Source organism: Cavia porcellus, unplaced genomic scaffold (assembly GCF_034190915.1).
Source record: "Cavia porcellus strain 051 isolate PalLab524CR breed Dunkin Hartley unplaced genomic scaffold, mCavPor4.1 scaffold_14, whole genome shotgun sequence".
NCBI classification, from domain to species: domain Eukaryota; kingdom Metazoa; phylum Chordata; class Mammalia; order Rodentia; family Caviidae; genus Cavia; species Cavia porcellus.
The window spans coordinates 63,943,099-63,965,868 of NW_026947497.1; the positions used below are offsets into that span (position 1 = coordinate 63,943,099).

Consider the following 22,770-nt stretch of genomic DNA (forward strand, 5'->3'; position numbering starts at 1 on the left):
TATGGATGATTACATTAAACATAAATGGACCAAACTCTCCAATCAGAAAGAGACTGGCAGAACACTTTTCTAAGAGAAAAGGTCTTGAGCCACATTATGCTCGTGCACAGCAGTAATCCCAGGTCTCAGGGGCTGGGGTACGAGGATGACACTGGAGGCCAGCCCGAGCTACATAGCAAGTCATTCAAACAGACTGACAGTGTACAAGTTGTGCATGGTAGGTAGCACATACTATAACCTCAATGCTGGGGAAGCCAAGGCAGGAGGATCACAAATCCAAGGTCAGCCTAGGCTATACACAGAAAGACCGACCCTCTCACAGAAAAACAGAAATATGGGATGGGGTAAAAACGACCAAGATTCAGTATGTGTATGTACCAAATGCCCAAGATGAGTGTAATTATTATGTATCACAAATACGTACTACCAATAAAGTATATTTTAAAAGAAAAATTAAAAAGTTATGTGGAACTATAAAAGGCCAAGAACAGCCAAGATAATCTTGATTATCAAGAAAAAAGAGCAGACTTCGTAGAACAAGTACCAAGAGCCATTAAAAGGTTACAACAATGGAGACAGGCTTGTACGGTAAAAGGCAGAGAAGCAGTGGAACATTTGGACACAGGACGAATTTTTTTTTTTTTTTTGGTACTGAGAATCGAACTCAGGACCTCGAACTGTGCCACTGAGCTATATCCCCAGCCCCTACTGAACATGGAAACAGAGAGAAACAGGCCCAGGAGTGTAGCAACAATCAGTCCCTGAAGAAAAGGGGACAGTCTCTTCAATAAATGGTGCAGAATCTTTGTGAGATACATGGTAGATTATTACATAGTGGTAAAAACCAGCAGAGGTCTACCGACCATGAGAATGTCTCTCAACTGAGCAAACAGAAATAAAAGCACGCATGCATTTGTAATTAGGTGAAGTTCAAAGGCTCAGAAAGACCAACTTAGGATGCTAGAAATCAGAAACGTGGGAGGAGACTGGTTATAAAGAGACCAGGGCAGACCTCAGGGGTGCAACATACTCACCTGGGGACGGTTTTTCAGCTTGGGACCCTCATTAATTGTACACTTGATTTTAGTATGGTTGAGACCAGATGTTGCTATGTAGCCCAGGAGAGCCTTGAGCTCACTGTGGTCCAGATTGGCCTCAAACTTGCTGTTATCCTCCTGCCTCAGCCTCTCAGTTCTGGGATTGCAGGGTTGGGGATTTACCTCAGTAGCATAAGCACCTGGCAAGCACAAGGTTGTGAGTTCGATCTTCAGTACCAAAAAAATAATATATATATATATATATATATATATATATATATATAGGATTGCAGACATGTACCACCACACCCAGCTACTTTTGATTTTTTGAGAAAAGGACTCACTGTGAAGCCCAGGCTGACCTAGACCTCATGATCCTCCTGCCTCAGCCTTCCAAATACTGCAATTACAGGTGTATTTCCGCCACAGCGTTTGTATTCACTGTATTGCTATGTACAGATTCTTACAGGCTGGTGGCTTGATCCAATGCCCGCTCCTCTTACAGTTTCCGCAGGTCAGAGGGCTCAGCTGATTTCCCTTAGGGGAGGGCAGCTTCAGAATCCTAGGTCACCTGTGCAGAGGACATTGGCCAGCTAGAGCTCATCAGCCATTTCCGATAGCAGCGCAGACCTGGTACACAAGTCTCCACCATCCACTCCCATCACATCCCTTGCAGAACCTTTAGGGGTCCTGAAGCATGCCTGTGTGGCAGCCATACAAAACCCTCTTAGACAAAACCCACTTACAAGAGAATTTAAAGGCACTTGTCCCGGTCTTGTGAAAACCAGCCTCCTTCTTAGCTCCTAGGAGCCTGTCTGCCATCTGCTCAGGGCCCAACTGGCCTGGCCCTGCCCGTGGGTGGTCAGATGACCACCTCATCTGTCTGTCCCCACACTTGTGTGGGTTAGATTCTTGGGGTGTCTTATTCAGGAGGCAGGAAAGGCTACAGGCAGACAACCCGGGAAACTTGAGCTCCTTACTGTTCTCAGCTTGGAAAGCTGACCAGTAACTGTTGGGTTGAATGGGAAAGAGAAAAGGTTTTTGTTCAAAATGATGGGGTGCAATCAGAAAGCACAGCTGTTGTAGTCAGGGGTTGTGAAGAGAACAATTAAAATCAGGAATTTATATTATTTTATGACAGTCACCCAGAGTTAACACAAAGAAATGCAGGAAATCTGTCCACAACATAAAGACATAGAATATTTAGCCAAGGACCTGGGTCCCACAGCAATGTCCCACATGAGTCCAGATGAAGACCCAGAGCTCATGACAGTGCCTCCCACGAGTCCAACTAGAGGGCCAGAGCCTACAAGAAGGGCTCACGCCAGTCTCTTTTACGGATCCATGCTGGGAAGGCCCAAAGGTCAGCGGTGGAAGCCAGAAAGTCCGTGCCAGCAGGGTGAAGGAGCTGTGCCGGTGGGATGAGGGTTCTATGCTGGAGCCGAGAAGTCATACTCACCACAAAGACCAGGGCTGTCCTGAAGGCACCACAGCCATCCTCAGCGAAACGGAGGCCCTGAGCTCCTCTGACGACGACAAGCACAGTCAGGTACATGCCAGGAAGCCAGCGTGATGAGTTCTTACTGGAGACCAAGCGGCACATGTCTTCCTCTCCAGAGCCAGGAAGCAATGCTTAGGAAGCAATGCTTGATGTGAGGACCAGAGCTTCTCCAGGAGAACCAACGGCTCAAACAGTAACTTGTAGGGGAACCCACAATGCCTCAAGGCCTCAACGCAATAGCTTCTCCTTCTCCACATCTCTCTTTATGCTGGCAACTTCCCTCAGGTAAAACACTTATGCTCAGCACCATGGTGATTTAATTCCGCTGGTGTTACGCTGACCACCAGTATTTTTTTGGTTTTTTTTTTTTTTTTTTTTGTCTTTTTCCTTTTTATCGGTACCGGGGATCAAACTCACAACTGCCTGCTTACAAGGAAGGTGCTTATGCCGCTGAGCTAAATCTCCAGCCCCAGACCACCAGTTTTTAATCTATAACAACAGTGAATGTGTCAGGCTGGGGATTTAGCTCAGCGGCATAAGTGCCTGCCTGGCAAGTGCGAGGTCCTGAGTTCGATCCCTGATACAAAAACAGTGAATGTTCAGATTTTTTAAAATGTATTACACTAAGTCACCTTGCCATGGGTCCCCACTCACCATTTTGCACACACTGGTCCCCTCGTCCTCACCACTGTCTGTAGCAGTTCCAGAGTCCTCTTTCCTGAGGACTCCTTCCGTTGCGCTGTCCTGGCTACTCATGTCCTGCTTTGGTTCAAAATGTTTCCTTTTCCTAGTCATATTGACTTTCAGAGAGAGCCAGAAGTCAGTGACGCCAGCTCTGGTGGATAAGTGGACAAGGACCCATCGTTCTGTTTTCACCAGCTGCCTTTCGGGAGGGTGCTGTGAGGCAGCAGCAGTCACCGTATTTTTGATCACAGCTGTAAAGACACTTGGGAAAGAGGACTCCAGAACTGCTTCAGAAAGAGGCTAGAATTAAAGCGTGGTGGCACACGCCTGTGATCTCAGCACTTGGGAAGCAGAGGCAGGAGGATTCCAATGAATTCCAGACAAGCTTGGAGTATCCTTCGAGACCTTGAACTCATGACCTCGCACTTGCTGTGCCATGGAGCTGTATCTCGGCCCTTTGGTAAATTTTTTAAAATGTAAACAATCACCAAATATTTTGATTGCCCTTATAATTCTTTATTTTGAGGGGGGCGTTTCAGGACTCGAGCTAAGGACCTCACCCTTGCCAGGCAGGCACCAGTAAGCCTCACTCATGTGAGTCTAAATTATATTCACATCTGGTCTCAGCCCGACTTCCCTCCACTCCCCAGGCTTCCAGAAAGGGCATGGGGGATCTGGCTTTGTGTAGGGTGAAAAGCTATACTGAGTTCCGCATATTCAGGGCGGAGCCATAAGCACTCACCACTGTTTGTCTTTCTTTCCTTTGAGGCCAGGGTGGGTGTGCAAGTTTGTAATCCCTGCACTCAGGAGCCTGAGGCAGGAAGGTAGAGTTCCAGCCTAGCCTGCACTACACAGAAAGACCCTGACTTAAACAAAATAAACAACCAATAAGCACAGGAAACAGCACAACTCCAAACAACAACAAAATACTATTTTTCATGTACCAAATTAACAGAAACTAGGCCCATGATGCAACCTACAAAATAATTTGCAAATGGCCACCCTTTAATCAAGCAATTCCAGGGCTAGGGCTTTACGGGACAGTTTCTCTCCCAGATGTTCACCAGGGTATCTATGTACAGGGGAGTTAAATTCACTGCCAAATGTAGACAATCCAGTCTTTCTTTCTTTCTTTTTTTTTTTTTTTAAATCAGTACCAGGGATCAAACTCACAACCACGAGATTGCAAGGCAGGTACTTATGCCGCTGAGCTAAATCCCCAGCCCCAGATGATCCAGTTTTAAGAGAATAATTAATTTAAAAATGAACTCGCCCAGAGACTAGGTAGAATCCTCTCCCCAAACTGTCCCTCCCTTTCCTTTATTCTCTTTCTTTTTCTCTTGTCTTTTTGAGATAGGGTCTCACTATGCAGGTCCCTCGAACCCATCTTATAGCCCAGGCTGGACTCAAACTTGCAGCAATCCTCCTGCCTCGGCCTCCCGAATGCTGGGATTACAGGTATGCGTCACCATACCCAGACTTCCTGTATATTTTGTACTTTTTTTATCCGTGCATGTCTCCAGAACCTCGGGACCACATTTCTGCTGGTAGCCAGCCCTGCACATAACACCCCCACCCCAGCCTTGGCTCCACCCCACCTGGCGCCCAGCTGGAGTCTGTCTTCCCAACTGTGAGACCAGAGACCTCTGTATGCAGGAATCCAGCCTTTATGCCCCACGGAAATACCAGCGGCAAATGCCAATGGGTTTCCAGAGTTGTTGTTTGTTAAGTTCTCGTGGAGAAAAACAGAAAGCCATTAGCATGGTAATGACCCAGCCAGACTTTAGCCTTAATGTCCTTCAGACCAGAAGCTGCGGGGCTTCACCTTGATGGCTTAGTCGAGTCCCACCACCCTGGGGGTGGGAGGACAATGAACGGAGGATGCACCACCCCGATGAGAGCGTCTGCTCTTGGCTGAAGGGAGGGTTTCATCCTGTATGGATGCAGCTATAAACGGGGTCAGGCTGGCTTCGGACCGAAAGCTGGGGTCTGTCCCTCCAGCACCTGGCCCTTGGTTGGCCTGCAACTGGCAGTCTGTGCCTCCATCACGGCTCTGGATTCCCTGGTTTTGCCTGGCTGGTTTGATGTCCAAGGAAACACAGCTCCATCACCTTGACCCGAGACAGTTGTGGAATGTTTGGGACCAAGGGCACCTGCCTGTCCTCCTCCCCCGCCCCAGGCCCGGGCCTCCGGCACACAGCGCTCAGCTCAGCCTGGGCAGCCTCTGTGGGGACCAGGGGCAGTGGCATCCAGGGGCGCTTGGCGCTGAGTCCACTCCTGCCCCCACCAGCAGAGCCAGCTGCAAACCATCATGGGGCTCTCAGGGACGGTGCTTAGCGACTGCCTATCCCCTCCCTGGCACCCCAGTCTACAGGCGCCCCAAAGAGGCTTTCCATCCCCTTGCAAGGAACAGTGCTGGGGTCCACCAAACCCCACTGTGGCCAGAAGGGAGCTGTGACCCCAGGTGGCACAGGGGCCCACAGATGCTGCCAGTTTGCCTGGCTCGGCCTAAAGCCAAGGACCTGAGGCCGGTGAGCGTGGGGCCTGATAAAAGCTTCCTGAACACCGATATGTCAGGTAGAGCCGGGCTTCACTTTAGAAATTAGAATTAAAGCCTCGAGCCACCCTGACTGGGCGTTTCTACCGAGGAAGCTGGAGGTCGGAGGGATCAGGGGACCAGATTGTCCCATGCACACCTCATCCTTAGTCATCGTGGAACCAGCCAGGAAACACTGCTCAGTCCCCGATGTCGTGGTGCTGGGCTGCAAGGGTCCGGGAGCAGGCACACATGTGCGCTGGTGGTCGAGGGAAAGCCAAGCATGGGGGTGCTTGCCTGTGATCCCAGCATTCTGGGAGGCAGGAGGATCACAAGTTTGAGCACAGCCTGGGTAAAGTCAGGAGACCCTGTCCACAGGATACCCATAGCGAGCCCAGGGCAAGGCTGATGGCCCAATGCCGGCCAAGTGCCCACGGCTTTTCCCAGGTGCACTCCAAGAAGGCTTCTCAGGTGCCTCCCACCCTCAGCACCTCCCCACCTGGCCTCAGCCCTGCACACAAGTGTCCCCTGGGCAGGCGCAGTTTTAAGGCCTCTTTCTCAGGAAAACAAAGGTAAAAAAGCAAATTTCAGTAATTAATGCTGGCGGGTGAAACCTCAAAGGCTGCCCACCACCCCTGCACCTCAGCAGCATGGACCCCAGTCAAAAACTGCTCAGCCTTTTCCCTGCAGAAGAGAAGAGCGGCATCCATTTCGTCCTCAGGGACGGACCGGCCCCGCAGTCCGGCAGAGGAGCCCAAAGGGTGAGACCCGCCCCCCCAACCCCCAGTGTCTCCCCACCCAGCCCACAGCGCTGGGCTTTGTCTGGGTTCCAGTCCCGCCTCCCGCCCACCTGAGGGTCCCAGAAGTCCCTGCCCAAAGTCAAAACATCCTCTAGAGCCCTGGCTCCCCTACTGTCCCAGACAGTTGGGCTCTGGCATCTCCGAGACCCGGGGCAGGGTCTCGCCCGGGTCACGCTGTCCTCTAGTGCGTGGTCTGGAGGTCCCAGCTTAAGCCTGGGTGTTGTGGCCGAGACCCTGTGAGCAGAAGCCACCGTCAGCGTCTGTGTCTCCCCCTACAGTTACGAGCTCCAGAAGGCTGGAGGATGAAGCACATCTCTTCCAGGTAGGAACTCATCTTGGTCACTACCTTCCCGCTGCTAGGAGGTTTCCTCTGCCCGAGTTTTATCTCCCTAGAGTCTTAGAGGTGCAGCAACCTCAAGGCTGCTGCTCCAGGAAAACCTGGGAATTCCCACTGAGACGTCCTCCGCTGCCGTAGGTGGCTCTGCCTGAGAAAGACTCTTTCCTATTCCTGGAGGTGCAGAGCCATTTACAGAGTTAAAAATCACCTTCTGGAGGCAGGTTTGCCGAATTGTTGAGAATAGTACTAAAATTTTTAAACCTGAAATAATTTTAAATGACAGATTCAAATGAACTCATTGGTAAACTGGAACTCACCAAAACACTAAAATGTCAATAGCTATTTTTAATTTGTTTTCTTTTTTTGAGATAAGGTCTTCAGGGACTGGGGATTTGGCTCAGTGGCATAAGCACCTGCCTTGCAAGCAGGCAGTCCTGAGTTTGATCCCCGTACCGATAAAAATGAAAAAGACAAAAAAAAAAAAAAAAAAAAAAAGAGAGAGAGAGAGAGAGAGAGAGAGATAAGGTCTTCCTTTGTAGTTCAGGCTGGCCTTGAACTTAACTGTGCACCCCAGCCTGCCTCAGCCTCCCTGAAGGCTGAGATTACAGGCCTGCACCACCACACCCAGCCTAGGAGAGGATTTTGCAACTACTTAAAATTATGTGCATGTCATTCATGTGTACATATGTGAAAGAATTAGATAGCAGTGACCTGTGCTCAACATTTTGTTACCTGTGTTAGGCACTGCATGAGGGGGAAGAGAAAGTGGGCTCTGAGGTTCCTCCCCTTTGCCTGAGGCATCACCCTGGGGCTGAGGGGACCCTGGGATGCTTTGTTTTGCTGACGCTGCCCCATTTCCTCTTCCCAGGGTGATTTTGATTATGGCCATTTCCAACGCGTTTGACCTGGGAGCAGAAGCTGGTAAGGGAATCTGTGCTTTTTTGATTAGTTTTTTTCTCATACTGCGGGGGAATCCAGGACCAGGACCTGCGGGGCGGGGAAGGACACCCCACCCCTGGGCCAAACCCCGCCCTGGTGTCTTTGCTCTTCTGGTCACTCCCAATTTTCCTGGGGCCTCAGACACAGACTGCAGGCCTTGATTCTGTCATTCAGGCTCCAGCCGCCAGGCACCTGCTGGCCCGCCCCTGGGGGACCTAGCCCGCACAGAGGACAGCAGCCATGCCCAGGGGGCACTGCCCCTTCGTCCCAGGCCCTCCCAGCTCGTGCCACCAGTGGGAATCCAGGACAGTAAGAGCCACCTGTCCTTGGTCACCTCTGTCCCCCCCAGTGGCTCCTTTGTGAGCCTTTCACCGAGAGAGGGTCTGCTGGGTGGGCAGTCACATTGGCAACCACCTGTGACTGGTGTCACTGCTCAGAGGTCTGGAGAGCAGAGTCCTGTCCTGGGAGGGTCCAGACATCTACCCACAAGACAGGGAGATGCAGTCCGTGGGCGGGGCACACCTCCGATGGGAGCCAGCACTGTGGGCTTCCCATCCCCTCCCTCCCTCTTCATTTCAGGTAAGAAGCTAAACAAAACCTGCTGTCTGAATGGGGGCACTTGCATCTTGGGGTCCTTCTGTGCCTGCCCCCCATCCTACTATGGACGCAACTGTGAACACAACACACACACACAGTAAGCCACAGGAGTAGAGGGAGGTCATTTCAAAGGCTCGGGAAGAGGCTGAGGCAGGAGGATCTTTGCAAGTTCAAAGGCAGCCCAGGCTACCTAGTGAGTTCAAGGCCAGCCTAAACTGCATGGCAAGATCCTGTCTCAAAAAGAAAACTGAGGAGTTGTCACCTGTCCCTTTTCAGGAAATGTGGCTCCGTGCCCCATGGCTCCTGGCTGCCCCGAAAGTGTTTAATGTGCAAGTGCTGGCTGGGCCAGATCCACTGCTTCCCCCAGGCCTTCCTCCCTGGATGTGGTGAGCAGGGGTGCCCCCGTGACAGGGCAGAGCTGGCTGCCTAGGAAGCCCGGAAGGGCCAGAGATCTGGGCACCCCTGGAATGCTGTCCCTGAGGTTCCGCCATCCTGCCGCCCGCACTGACTCCTGTGGGTCTCCACTCGGAGGGTGGGTGGGAGGCCTGGGGTCTCGGGCCCCCAGGCTTCCTTGTCCCTGATGTCCTCAGCCACCCCTTCCTTTCTCCCAAAAGGCCCCCCAGGAATGGGGCCCGTCCCCTTGAGTTTACTGACTTGAAGGAGAAAGGAGAGAAGGGCGGGACCCAGAGGAGCCCCCTGGAGGCACTGTCCCCACCCAGCCCCAAATTCAGACTGGGCACACCCGTCACCGACTCCTCTGACCCCAGGCTGCTGCTGTCCTGTGTTGAATGTGTCCTGGGGGTGGGGAGTGAATGACAGCAAATGCCCCCCCCCTTGCACAAGAGGGGCCCCCACTCCCATCAGCAGGCCCAGGACAGGGGTCTGTAAGCCCAGGTCCAGTGACTGAACAAGCAGAGCCCTGGTTTTCTCCTGGGATTTGGGGCCCCCCTGTGCTGTCTCCCAGCACCAGAGCCTCAACAAGGTGGCCCCACGCCAGGTGTCCCTTGCTGGGGCGGGGACCAGGGACGAGTGTCCAGGGAGAGGAAGCTCACAGGAGTCCACGCTGCGGATGGCTGTCCTCTAACGACCTCTCTGTCCCTGCAGAGGGCCACGTGAGGGACAACAGCCCGGCTTCCGGTACTCCGGGATCCGCGCCATCCATGGGCTCCGTTCTCCTGCTGGCTGCTGCCTGCCTCCTCCTGGAGGCTCCAGTGTAGGTACCTTGCGAATCTCAAGGCCACTGCTCTGGTTTGGAACTAAAGACAATCTGCTGTTGGCTGCTTTAAAATAATGAGCAATTTCCACACCTATCCCTGGGCTTCTAGGAACCAGCAGCTTCACTTCACAAAAGCTGTTTAAAAAAAAAAAATTCTGCTGGGGATTTAGCTCAGTGGCCATGAGTTCAATCTCTGGTACCAAAAAAAAAAAAAAAAGTCCTACCTAGCACTGAAGTCTCTTTCTCTCTTTCTTTCTTTTTGAAACAGGGTCTACCTATGCAGTCCAGGCTGGCCTTGACCTCACTTTGTAGCCCAGGCTGGTCTTGAATGCACAACGATCCTTCTGCCTCAGCCTCCTGAATACAAGTCTGTGTTTGTTGATATGTGTAACTTTTTAAAAGAATTTCTATTACAAAAAAAAATTTCCTATTACTTTCTTTTAAACTATTAAATCTACAGGTCATTAAAGAATAATCCTAATGTGGGACTGGCCAGAAATATCTTAAGTAGCGTCAATTAAGACAATTCAGGGGCTGGGGATTTAGCTCAGCGGCATGGGCTCCTGCCTTGCAAGCAGGCAGTCGTGAGTTCAATCCCTGGTACCAATAAAAATGAAAAAGCAAAAAAAAAGAGACAATTCTACTGGGGTTTTTTGGGTGAGGGTTGAAACTGGAAATCAAACTCAGGGCCCCATGCTTGCCAGGCAGGTGTTGTGCCACTGAACTATATCCCCAGCCCTTGTTTTGTGGTTTCTAAAACAAGGTTTTGCTGTTTGGTCCAAGTTGGCCTCAAACTCCCAGTGATCTGCCTGCCTCCGCCTCTCCAGTGCTGGAATACAGGTGTATACCACCACACCCGGCTCGTCATAGAGAGAATGAAGTACGGTTAGTTGTAAACAGTGATACAAAGTTGTGTGTCATATTTGTGCCATCTCTGAGCACACACTGGAGCCTGCGAAAACTCTGACCAAAATGCACCCGAGGAGTACTGGCTGTCGAGCTGACAGGTGCTTCACGGTAGTGGGTTTTTCCCCTCTGAATTATTATTACTGAGGCAAGGTGTTTCTATGTAGTTCAGTTGGCCTCAAACTCACTGTGCAGCCAGGCTGGCCTTGGACATGGGCCATCCCCCTGACTCGGCCTCCCTGGGTGCTGGAATTACAGGCATGCACCACCACACTCAGTTTTACCTTTTCATTTTGAGACAAGATCTCCCTAAGTCACCCAGAATAGGCCCCAATTTGCCATCCTCCTGCCTCAGCCTCCCCAAGTGCTGGGGTTACAGGTGAGCCCCACCACACTTGGCAAATACATTTTCCCTGCTTTAGCCCTGGGAGTGGAACACGGGACCTCCGGTCAGTGCTCCACCCTGAGCACCACTCCCAGCCCTGGACTCCCCGTTTGCAGAGCTGGCACCTGGCTCGAAACACACCTTAGGGGCTGTGGGCTTTCAGTACCACGGCACCTACCTTGGGGCAGGCACCCTGCGGGGAGACAAGGTCTGGGGTTCCCTGGGTCCCCAGGTGTGCTGAGGGGAAGGTGCTGTGCTGTCCCAAGTCAGCCACAGTGACCCACCCCCACCCCATCTGAAAGGGGAGATGTGGAAAACTGGGGGACCTGGACACAAAGAGAGCCTGGTGGCCAAGGACAGAGGCCTCTGGTCCTGCTCAGCCCTCAGCCTGCTGCCCTGGGAGCCGTGCCCTTTGGAAGCGGGATGTGCCTGGGCAGCAGTGTCCCAGCTCAGCACCCCACCCAGTGCCTGCAAACACCCCAAAAAGCTGGTGGCCCTGATGATCACCCCAGGAGCCTTGCCCAGTCTCATCTGTCCTCAGAGGATGAGCAGGAAGACAACACCGTCCACTTCCATGGCCCAGTCTGACAGCTAAGGGATCAGACTCCAAGGGCTTGGCCAAGGTCGGGTCAGGAGGACACGGCCAGGCCTGGCCATGGGGCACCTGTCCTCTCCCAGGCTGGCCTTTCCCTCTTGGTACTGAGGGTTAAATCCAGGGCCTCCGTGTGCCAGGCAAGCACTCTGTCCCTGAGCTACAGCCCTGGCCCTTGCTATTTTAAGATAGACCTGGCCTTGAGCTTGTGATCCTCCTGCCTCGGCCTCCCAATAGCTGGGCTGACAGGCCTGTGCCACCGTACCCCGTGTCCTGCAGGGTTGAGCAAGTTCCTGACAATGACTCATCCGGCAGGGGAGGGCTTCTCATTCCCCATAGAGCTGTCCAGCACATGTTGTCAGGGCCTCGGGGACCCCTCTGGGGCGCCCGAAGTCTGTCACAGCCTGTCTGTCCTTCAGGCTTATTCCCTCTGCTCTGGCAGGGGTACCACGTGGGACCTCTTCCCCCTTTCTCTTCCGTCATGGGTCACCTCTCCCCATTCCTCCTCCCAGGATGACGCTTTAGAATAGATGACACCATCACAGATCTTGCAGACAGCTGAAAAGTGTCCCAGCAACTCTGGCCCAGGGTCACCGGGAGTCTGGGAGCCAGGAGTCCAGTTGGGTCAGGGACAAAGCATCATCTGCTTCTGTGGAATGGTCCCTGGGTCCCCAGAGAGCACAGGCTGCCCAAGAGAGGAGGCATCAGCCCTGGCTCCCCGAAGTCCTGGGTGGGAGGCGCTACACCCATGCTGTGCATCCCAATCGCCCCTCAGCCGAGCAGCTGCCTGAGAGCCACAGGGAACCCCCAGGGCAAGAGGACTCCATGCTGCAAGGTGTCCACTGAGCAAACCACCTCCCTCCAGCAGCCTGTCCTGGCTAGTCTCCCCTGGCCTCCATCATCTTCATCATCATCCGTTGACCTTTGATTTCCCATCCCAGCGTGGTACATGGTGACCAGGACCGTGGACACGGCTTTGCCCCGCCTTGTCTTGGAGGACACACAGTGACCACCCTGTGCAGGTGCTCACCGTCCCTGTCTGTGTGCCCAAGCTGTGGCCACCTCCCACAGGGTGGGCACTGAGAGCAAGTCCAGCACTCGGCCAGGTCATTCCCAGAGCCAGCTCCACGGGCCCCAGCTGTGGGACCAGGACATGGCAGGCAGGCGTGGTCTGCAGGGACCCAGCCCCAGGCGGGGTTCTCAGTGGAGAACCGGGAAGAAACATGGCTGACAACTGATTTTCTCTTCTCTCCCTAGCAGGAGAATCTGTGTCCTGTGCTTACAGGAAGCCACAGGGTGCAGGAGGAGGTGGGGTGCAAACCCGCAGGGCAGGTCGGGGTTCTACAGCTGGACCCCAGTTAGGAGGAACAAAGACCCACATGTGCTGTGGGCTCTGGAGACCGAAATGTGGTTCCAGAAGCCACAAAGAGCGGCCACCCCTGACCACTGGGCCATTACAACACATCCCTTGGTGTTTTTCTTCTACAGTATGGGGTGGACTCCAGGGCTTGCACACACCAGGCAAGAGTCCTATAGCCGAGTCCTCCGGGCTGAGCTCAATCTCCTCACACCCTGCTGGTCTGTTCCTTTGTTCCTTTGTTTGGAGCCAGGGTCTCGCTGTGCAGTCCAGGCTGGCCTCCACTTACCACGCAGCCCAGGTTCATCTGGAACTCCTGTCGGCCCTCCACGCCCCATTAGGCTCCATTTTATGAGCTTTTTCTTGGCAAACTTGTTGATAGCTCCACAGAGGTCTGAGAAGGCTAAAGTCACCAAAAGGCTTTCCAGGATTCTGTGCGACCACCCAGCCATCACCAATCCTTCAAGACACTCTTCCACCTACTAAATATTCAGTTTCACTGTAGATTTTTAAAAAGAGGACATAGGTATTTAAAATCCTATCCAGGCAAGGCTGTAGGCACCAAGAGTCCCAGTGACGCAGAAGGCTGAGGCAGGAGGATCTCTCAAGCCCAGGAATTTGACAAAAGACAAAGTGAACAAATAAACACCTCAAAATCTTACAGCAAATATATTTCACTAGCGTTTTTATCCTATCTTCTCTGTGCATGTATAACATTTAGCAGCAGAAAAACAGTAAAAGCAGAATGTTTGTGCATGTATGTGCATGTGTGTGTTTGCTAAGAATCAAGCCCAAGACCTTGCATACCCTAAGCTAAACTCTGCCGTTAAGCTGCGCCCACAACCCAAAGTGAGCTTTTGTTTCTTTGTTTTGTCTTATTTTTTGAGACAGTGTCTTACTACACAGTTCAGGCTGGCCTCAGTCTCACAGAGGTCTTCCTGCCTCAGCTTCCTGAGTGCTGGGATGTCACCACCGCTCCCATCGTTAGTTCTTACTCTTAAATACACTTGCTCAGCGACCCCAGAGTTGCCTTCAGTCTGGAAGCTGAGACTTCTGTAACCCGGTCCTAAGCCTGCATCCAATATGTCCTCTTGCTCTGAGCCCGCGCCCTGTCCGAGTGCTGGCCCCGCCTGCATGGCGACTGAGGATTCGGCAAATGTCCTGTTGCCAGCAGCTCTGTCTGGGATTAAAGGCTCTGACGAACAGCATGCCCCACTCAGCCCTGCTGTAAGGTGACCCCACAAGTGCTGGTCACACACAGCAAGACCCCGTGCGCAGATAATCCGGGGCCGTGCCGAGCTCCCCCCGGCAGCTGACCAGCCAGGGCTGTGGACCGAGGCCACCCGGTCCTGAGAGGAGAATGCTGTGACTCTGCCACCCATCTGGTGCCCGTGACCTTGACAAATGTTTCTGTGCCTCCTCCTGGGGGTATAAAAGTGGGGACCTGAGGCTGAGGACCAGGCAGCGGCCTTGGGGAGCCCAGGCTCATCTCTAAGGTAAGCGTGGAGGTCAGGGGGTCACCTGCACTTCTGGAGCCGGGGTGGGGGCCGGTGTCCCTCAAGCCTCTCTCCTTTCCCAGCCATCAGATCGGGGTTGTGCCAGCCGGCCCTTTTTAGTTTTCTGTGGAGACAGGCCTTGTTCCCCAGACTGGGCTGAGTGTTGATCCTCCTGCCTCAACCTCCCTCAGGAACAGGATTATCGGTGTGTGCCAGCAGCACAGAAGTATTTAACTTCGATGAAGCACGGTTTATTATTTTTCTCACATCAGAGAACTCCTCTTGCCAAACCTCAAGTCATGAAAAGCTTCTCCCCTGCTTTCTCTTATGCATTCTATATTAGATCTCTGGTCCCCGGGGTTAATCTTTGTGTAAAACAGGGTGGGGACTGAGGTTTGCTGGTGCTGCTGCCTTCACTAACACCCTTGCACTCCCAAACTGATCCGTGTACCCTGTCCTTTCTCCGCTGGTAATGAAGTCCCTACAAAGTCATCATTTCCAAGCGTCTGAGTGACTGGCCTGAGTCTTTCCCTTTTACATGGAAATTTTAGAAGCAGAAATTCAGAAAATTTACATGTACTTTACATTTATAAAAAATCCAGCTCAGAGTTTTTGTTTGTTTGTCTTGTTTTGTCTTCTTGAGACAGGGTCTCGCTACATAATTCAGGCTGGGCTTGAACTCACTATGTGGGACAAGCAGGACTCAAACTCATGGTGACCCTCCTGCCTCAGCCTCCCAAGTGCTGGGATTACAAGCATGCATCAGCATGCCCAGCTCCAGCCGATGTTTCTGTTTTGTTTTGGTTTTTGTCTTTTTAGACAAGGTCTCACTACGCAGTTCAGGCTGGCTTTGGGCTCACTTTATAGCCCACGCTGGTCTCGAACTCGCAGAGATGTGCCTCAGCCTCCGGAGTGCTGGGATTACAGACATATGCAGTCGTGCCTGGTTTCAGCCCAGATCTTTTTTTTTTTTTTTTTTTTTAATTTTTTTTTTTCTTTTGTCTGTTTCCTTTTTATCGGTACCAGGGATCGAACTCACGACTGCCTGCTTGCAAGGCAGGCGCTTATGCCGCTGAGCTAAATCCCCAGCCCCTTCAGCTCAGATCTTGATTAGAATTACAATTAATAATAGAAATACAATTAATAATAATAATAAATACAAATAATCCATTACTTGGGGAGAACTGCTGCCTTGGCTACGCTGTCTCCCAGTTCACTGACAGGCTCCCTCTCACCCTTCTGTGAGGTTTTCTTGTGTTTCAGTCACCAGCATTTTCAGTCTGGAGCGAGCACATGTGGCTTGTGTTCTGTGGGATTTATACCTAGGTGTTTTAAGGCGAGTGGGGTCAGCATAGTGTTAGTTAATGAGGGTGTTGCTTTGTAGTTCAGGCTGGCTTGAACTGATTTGGTAGTCCAGGTGGGCTAGGAACCTGCAGCAACCCTCTCTCTCAGCCTCCCCAGTGCTGGAATTATAAGTGTGCGCCTCACACCCAGTTTTAACGGGAGCGTTTAAGCTATTATTTCTTCGAACATTTCTCCTGCGCCTCCCTCTTTCTCTGCATCTCTCTGCACTCGCCTTTTTCGGTCGGTCCTTTGACCAAAAACCTAGACCGAGACACGCGGGCTGCCGCGAGGAGGGTGGGCAGGCTTGCTCCCGCGGTCGGGACCACAGCGCCCCCTGGAGGAATGAGAGGCTTCTGCACGCGGGGTCTCCTTCCAGGGACCACCACCTCCCCCACTCCCCACCCCTGTACTGCTTGCCCAGGCCAAGTTGTTGATCCGGAGCCCCAGTGCGGGGCTACTTCCTCTATCGTCTGGAGTTGGAGCCTTCTGGTCTGCATCATAAAGAAAAATGTGAACAGGTGTGCATGGTAGTGTAAATCCAGCACTTTGGGAGGCTGAGGCAGGAGGATCTCAAATTCGAGCTCAGCCTGGGCAACTTAGGGACTTAGTAAGGCCCTGTCTCAAAATAATAATATATTTAAAGGATTAGCTCAATGGGAAGGCCCTGGGTTCAATCCCCAGTACCACAAAGAAGAAGGAAATGTAAAAAGTGGTTAAACACAGAAATGAGAAAAACAATCACAAAACAGTTGCCTTTTGGAGGTGTGGGCCAGGCTGGAGGTCTCGGCAGCAGACACAGGCAGCCGCTCTCCACCAGCCATGCTGGCTGGAGTCCTGGGACCCCTTCCTACACCCTAAAACTCTTCCAAACAGGGCAAGACACCTAGATCGGGCTCAAGGCCTGCCTGACCTGAGAAGGGGAGAGGGAGGTGAGTTGCTGGCACAGCGCGGGGACTCACAGGACACAGGCGTCCTGCTCGGTGCTTGCCCTCCACGGAGTGAGCCTCACAGGTAGCAAGGGGCAGCACTCAGTCACCGGGTGGCATGGAGCGGGAAGGGTCCCCAGGCAGTGGTGAGGAGCCATAAGCAGTAGCCCTGACTCACTTCGGAGAGGCCCAGTCTTTCTTTCTGTCTTTATATGTCTTTGGGGCCCTTTATATGCCCAACACTGGCCTCTTCCTGCTTGAGATCCTCCTGCCTCAGCCTCCTGAATATATTGGAATGGCAGTTGTGTGCAGACAGAGGTGCTGACTGCCAGAAGTGTCTCTTCTTGGCTGAAGAGACATGGGATTAGTGTGGTCACCCTCAAGGACGGTGCCCTGCATGTCCCGCTGTCCATCCCCCCTGTCACCTTTCTCAAGGCGAGAAACAGGAGCACAGACCCAGAGACATAGCTGTTCACTGTGCACCGGTGAACCTTGGCCATGAGACACTGCTGAGGCTGGTCGGGGCCCTAGGCGACTCTCTATTCCTGGGGGGACCCTCCCTGCCATCCTCCTCCCCCCTTCCTCTCTTCCTGCTCCTTCCTGTGCTTTTCCTCCTCCCCTTTTCTTACTGAGACAAGATCTTCAGTCACTAGGTGGCCCAGGCTGGCCTTGAATTGGAACCCTCCTGCTGCAGCTTCCCAGAAGCCTGGGACCACAGATGTGTGCCACTGTCTTATTTCTGTGGTTTCCTAAACGTGCATTCCTAAAGCTGCATTCCTTCCCGAGGCTATAGCATCAGTGCTAATTCCCGCCATGGTCACGGTGAGGGCAGAGACTAAGAAGGAGACAGCGTCTCTCATCCTCAAGGGAAGGGTGCTGTTTCCTCCGAGGAGATGTCACTCATTTCCATCATGGTGCCATCAGCAGCTTCGGGCAAAGCCACCAGCAGGGCTGCCAAAGAACCCGGCGAAGGTGGAAGGGTGGGGATGAGGGTGCTGACCAGTCTGCCTGGTTCCGGAAGCTTTTGTTGTTCTAGCATCTTGAGGTTCATCACAAGGTTCCCTACTGGAGCTCACTCTGTTTCTCTACTTAATTGTGTGTGTGTGTGTGTGTGTGTGTGTGTGTGTGTGTGTGTGTGTTTTGTTTTTCACTGTGTAGCCCAGGATGGCCTCAAACTCTCGGTAATCCTCCTGCCTCAACCTCCCAGAGAACTGGAATTATAGGCATGCATCCCCATGCCTAGCTAAAATCTGAAGCTTTTCTGAGCACCAGTATGATGCTAAAATAGACAACTGCACACCACAATGCTGTTTCAGCTACACAGTTATCACCTTCCAGTCATATGTCCAAGATGCTTATGAAATAAACAAATTTCATATTTCACCTTGGGTCGTATCCCTGCAAATATCCCACTGCATAGACACAAATATCACCACATCAAAGGACAAATTCAAAGTCCCAAGCACTTCTGATCCCAAGCATTTTGGATAAGGGAGATTCAGCCTCTGCATTTATTCAGAGCTTTATAAATGGCAAAATATTTTACATCTGTGACCAGACTTGAACCTGAGAGGAAGCTGGAGGTGAGGGAGAGGCTTAGACCGGGCAGCAGCAGGGCCAGTAAGAGGCTGGCCTCCAACACCTCCCCTGCCCTGCCGACCCGGTCACTGTCTCCAAGGCGACCCCAGACCACCACTTAGCTGAGTTCTGCAGCCATGCATGCAAATGCCCTGGTTCAGTTCAGATCTAAAATGTCCCCTGAAAGTCCTGCATGTGTGGGCAGTGACTGGACTGCCAGGTGCTGGACAGGTCCCACCTGAGTGAGTTGTTAGGACGTGGGTCCTGCCTGGAAGTGGTCACTGGGGGGTGACCCAGAAGGATGTGCTCCTGTCCCTGGCTTCTCCTCTCTCCCTGCTTTCTGGCTGCCAGGGCTTGGGCCAGTTCCCTCTGCCACGCTGTCTGTGCCTGGGTGTAGCCTGCCCTGAACTGAACCTACTGAAACCCTGAGCCATGAAGCCTCTCCTCCTTTAACCATGTTGTGTTGGGCGTTCCGTCCCAGCGGTAAGAAAGTGACCAATATCTGCTCCTTCAGCACTTCCCCTGGGACGTGGACACCCAGGCAACTCGGATTCAACTGCTTCTGGCACTGCTGGGCACTTGTGTAGGACCCCCTGCACCCTGAGGTGAGAAAATCTTCTTCATATAAAAAAGGGAGACGTTTGATTATCCAGAATGTACAATGTGAAAGACAAATATGGTGGTGAATATTTAAACCAAAACATTATTATTACTTTTGGTACCGGGGATCGAACTTACGACCTCACGCTTGCCAGGCAGGCTCTTATGCCACAGAGCTAAACCCCCGGCAACCAAAAAATTATTACAGTAAAAGACCCACTGCCTGAGAGCCCCCAGATCCTCCACCGGCTTGGAACACTCATCCCAGTGTCCCGGCCACTTCCAGCAGCAGCTCTCGCCTTGATGTCCGGAATTGGTTAAAAAGTCCCCTTTCCGGGTCATTTTGACTTTGGGGAGGAGCCTTTTCATGAGTCTGCCTCTCTGCCTAATGGCACCCATCAGCTACATTCGCCCTAATTTTGGTCACAACTCATAAAGACACAAGAGAGGATTTCCAGAACTGCTTCAGAAAGTGGCAGGCAGGGGGCCAGGCCCAGCACTTGGTAGGCCGAAGCAGGAGGGTTGCCAAGGCTTTGATGCCAGCCTGGACTGCATAGCATGCCTGACGGAGAAAGGGGGGGAGACTCAGACAGGACCCCATCGCCCCTTCGCCCCCTCAGGGCATGAACCACCAGTACACTCGGCGCGAGGTTTTCTGCGGGAACACCTGCCACGACCTCACGCGCTTCTGGGAGCACGAGATCGGCAAGCAGGCACGGCAGCGGCAGTCAGAGGAGCACCGCCTGGGCCGCAGCGCCCTGAGGAAGTAGGCGGGGGGGGGGGGGGGGGGTGCTCCTGACCGCCCTGTGTTTCCAGATCGCTTGTAGCTCGTAGGGGGCTCGGGCAGCAGCTGCCAGCGGACTTCCCTGTGTGCCCCTCCCCCAGCTGCCCACCTGCGAAATCCCAGCCTCAGGGCCTCGCTGTCCACTTTGTTGTTTTTAAAGGCAAAACTGGCCAGGCGCAGTGGCCCATACCTGTCATCCAGCGCTCAGGAGGCTGAGGCAGGAGGATCACTATGAGTTCAAGGCCAGTCTGGGCTACCTAAGGAGACTCTACTTATATAAACAAATACAGACTGGCATATATTTAACTTTGCAAGTCCCTTGCATGTCCTTTCACAATCTGAAGGCTTATATAGTTTTGGGGGGCTGGAGAGGAAGGAAGGTGGCATCCCCGGACAGAGGACAAGCCTTTTCTTCCTGGGCCCCGGCTCTGGTCCCCAGGCTGCGGGAGGAATGGAGGCAGAAGCTGGAATCAAAGCTGAGGCTGCGGAACCCAGAGGAGACAGAGAAGCGGCTGAGCCCCAACTGAGTGGCCTCCTCCTGTCCCTGACCACCGGGGCCCCTGCAATGGAGTCATCAGCCTGAGTCCCCGACGGACCACGGTTCCCGGGAGACTGCCACGGAACCAGCTTCTGATTTTGAAATCCGCTTGGTTTTAGTTCCGGAGCGCACTGAGGGGCCTCCGACCCAGCGCTCAGCCTACACCCCGCACCGCAGTCTCTGCCCCTCCTAGGAAACCTGATTCCCTGTAACCCTTCCCTTGCTTGCTTTGGAGGAAGGAGAAATGCGCCCCCTGCAGAAACACACTAGTGTAAATAAACAAAGTCAGGTTTGAAATTCCTTGAGCCTTGCGTGAATTTAACTGGTTTTCAGAACTACACAAGCAGTGATGACCTCAATGTGGGGGTGATAAAATCCGCATGGGCCCAGCATGCCCCTGCCCATGTCCAGCCTGAATGCCAACCCCAAGGCCAGCCTGAACTGCAGAGTGAGACCCTGTCTCACCACAAAGGCAGCAACCTGGCTGGCTACTCAGCCTGCCTGCTGTCCTGCCAGGGACAGATCTGCAGGGATCCCAGCTGGATCCATTGAAGCTGTGGGTCACCACAGTCCTCTTCCAGGACAGCGATGAACTCTGCCTCAAGAGGTGGGAGGGAAGTAGAGGCTTTGGGCTGGGAAAACCATTTTTGTAGGGAGAGGTTTCTTAGTATAGATGGGCCAACAGGTGAAACGGTTCATGATTTCTTGGTGGGGGTGGGGCTCGAATCTCTTCCAGGCTGAATCTAATTTTCACTGATTGGTATGTCTGGGTTACAATGTTTTGTTTTTGTTGTGGTTTGCAAAATCTACATTCATCAGTATGCACAGAATGAAGTTGTTTTTAAAGGACTGATAGGTGTGCATCTTTCTTAAATTTCAGGCCTTGAACTCACTATGTAGTCCAGGCTGGCCTCACACTCACAGAGATCCTCCTGCCTCAGCCTCCCAAGCACTGGGATTATAGGTATGTACCATGTGTTCCAGGAAAAACATGTTTCCCTGGAACCTGGTAGGTGGGTTACACAGGTTTGGTTTGCTCAAGTTCTAGAAAAGCCCTGGAGGCTCACAGCAGCTCAGAAGTCCAGCTCTCAGTCCATCCTAGGGGCTCCCTGGTAACCCTCGGGGTCTGAATGGTCCTGGTTGCTGCCCGGCAGCCTTGGCACCCGAAGAAGGGCAGACCCTACTTCCCCTTGTCTCATCTACAGGGTCAGCAGGTCAAGCAGCTCATGGACCTGGTGTCCTGGGTGAGGGACGGGAAGTACGGCTGTGGCCACGCGGCCAGGCTGACCAGGGAGCACCAGGAAGGCAGGGGCCCCACCCATGGCCCCGAGTGTGAGCGTGGACGCAGAAACTCGGGGTCCCTAGACTCAGCACCGGTGCATTGAGGAAGGAATGGAGGCCTGTGCTCCACACAGCTCCTGTTTTCCAGAATAGGCTGAGGAGCATGAAGGGTCCACTCCAGGCATGTTCCCCATCACAGAGGGCATAGTTTAGCTGTGTGAGTCCGTCAGCGCAGGACAGACTGGGTCGCTCAGCTTCAAAGGCCACTTGCTGACCAGGAAGCCTTCACCCTTTATAGTTGCCCAGACCTTCCATCTGGCCTCTGGAAGGGAGTGTGCTGAGGGCGTGGTCTTCTAGAGCCTTCTCCCACTGGGCCCATTGAAGTCGGGCCCTGCTCTCCATTTCTGCTCCACTTCTCCACTAGGAGCTCCCACCTACCCAGTGGATCTCCCACAGTGGGTGCTCCATGACATTCTGGACAGTTGTCCCCATTCAGAGCCTCCCTGGGCCCAGAAGGCTGCCATGGGGACAGCTCCTGAGGCTACAGGGAACTCAGGGAAGAATGCCAAGATGGCTGACTAGGAGAGAGTACAGCTTTCTAGAAAGATCTGCACAGAGTTCAGAAGAGTTCATTCCTGAGCTTGGCTGATTCTATCAGGGGCCTGTTGGGTAAAGAAGAAAGAAGAGGAGGAGAGGACCACGTGAGGCCCACAGCAGCCCACATGAAGGACTCAGCAGGGCCCACGTGGGTTGTGACATGGCTTTCCCAGGTGTGTCCCTGCTATGGTAGTGGTTAACTTGAAGGTCTTCCCTTTCTGGGAAAATTATTATTATTATTATTATTATTATTATTATTATTATTATTGCCTTTCTCAGGATAAGGTTTGGCTACACAGTTGAGGCTGGCCTTTAACTCACTTTGGAGCCCAGACTGACCTCCAACTCACAGCGATCCTCCTGCCTCAGCCTCCAACCTCTCCTCCTTTCAAGTGCAGATGCTGGGTACTATGTCTCAGTAACAAAAAAGGAACTAAAGACAAAGGACAGATTTCACAGCAGCCTTTTAAACTGGCATAGAGGAAAATGCCCAGATGGTGTACGGACAAAGGTATCCCAGGGACCAAGAGGGTTCATTTTGGAGAGTTCTCTGAAGTTGTCGGAGAGGTGAATGAGCCACAGGAGCTATTTCCTTAAGCCCTCAAAGGTCTCTTATGAGCAATTTTAAGGAACAAGTCACCTACAGGATGACAGAATGGACGCTACACATGTATTCAACAAAGCTGTGAAAACGGTCTCACTTCCTGAACTTCCCCTGCGTACATGACGGGTGTCCTGG

The 22,770-nt window shown here is 52.7% G+C and overlaps 1 protein-coding gene and 1 non-coding gene across 3 annotated transcripts; both read left to right on the top strand.

Annotated features, from left to right (window-relative positions):
- Positions 1-8,422: 8,422 nt before the first annotated feature.
- Positions 8,423-10,101, top strand: Cripto (cripto, EGF-CFC family member). The gene is made up of 4 exons (XR_010051368.1): positions 8,423-8,528; positions 8,708-8,817; positions 9,536-9,644; positions 9,916-10,101. It is a non-coding gene; the product is annotated as a cripto, EGF-CFC family member (transcript).
- A 3,964-nt stretch (positions 10,102-14,065) lies between these two features.
- On the top strand, positions 14,066-20,453 carry Fam240a (family with sequence similarity 240 member A). Of its 2 annotated transcripts, none has more exons than XM_013160121.2 (3): positions 14,066-14,383; positions 19,452-19,597; positions 20,055-20,453. In XM_013160121.2, exons 2-3 carry the CDS (start codon positions 19,455-19,457, stop codon positions 20,140-20,142), a joined length of 231 nt encoding a protein of 76 aa, XP_013015575.1. In that variant the 5' UTR covers positions 14,066-14,383; positions 19,452-19,454; the 3' UTR covers positions 20,143-20,453. The 2 variants fall into 2 exon arrangements, with proteins under 2 accessions (XP_013015575.1, XP_013015572.1); XM_013160118.2 differs by lacking the exon at positions 14,066-14,383 and adding an exon at positions 18,748-18,836.
- Positions 20,454-22,770: the final 2,317 nt, after the last annotated feature.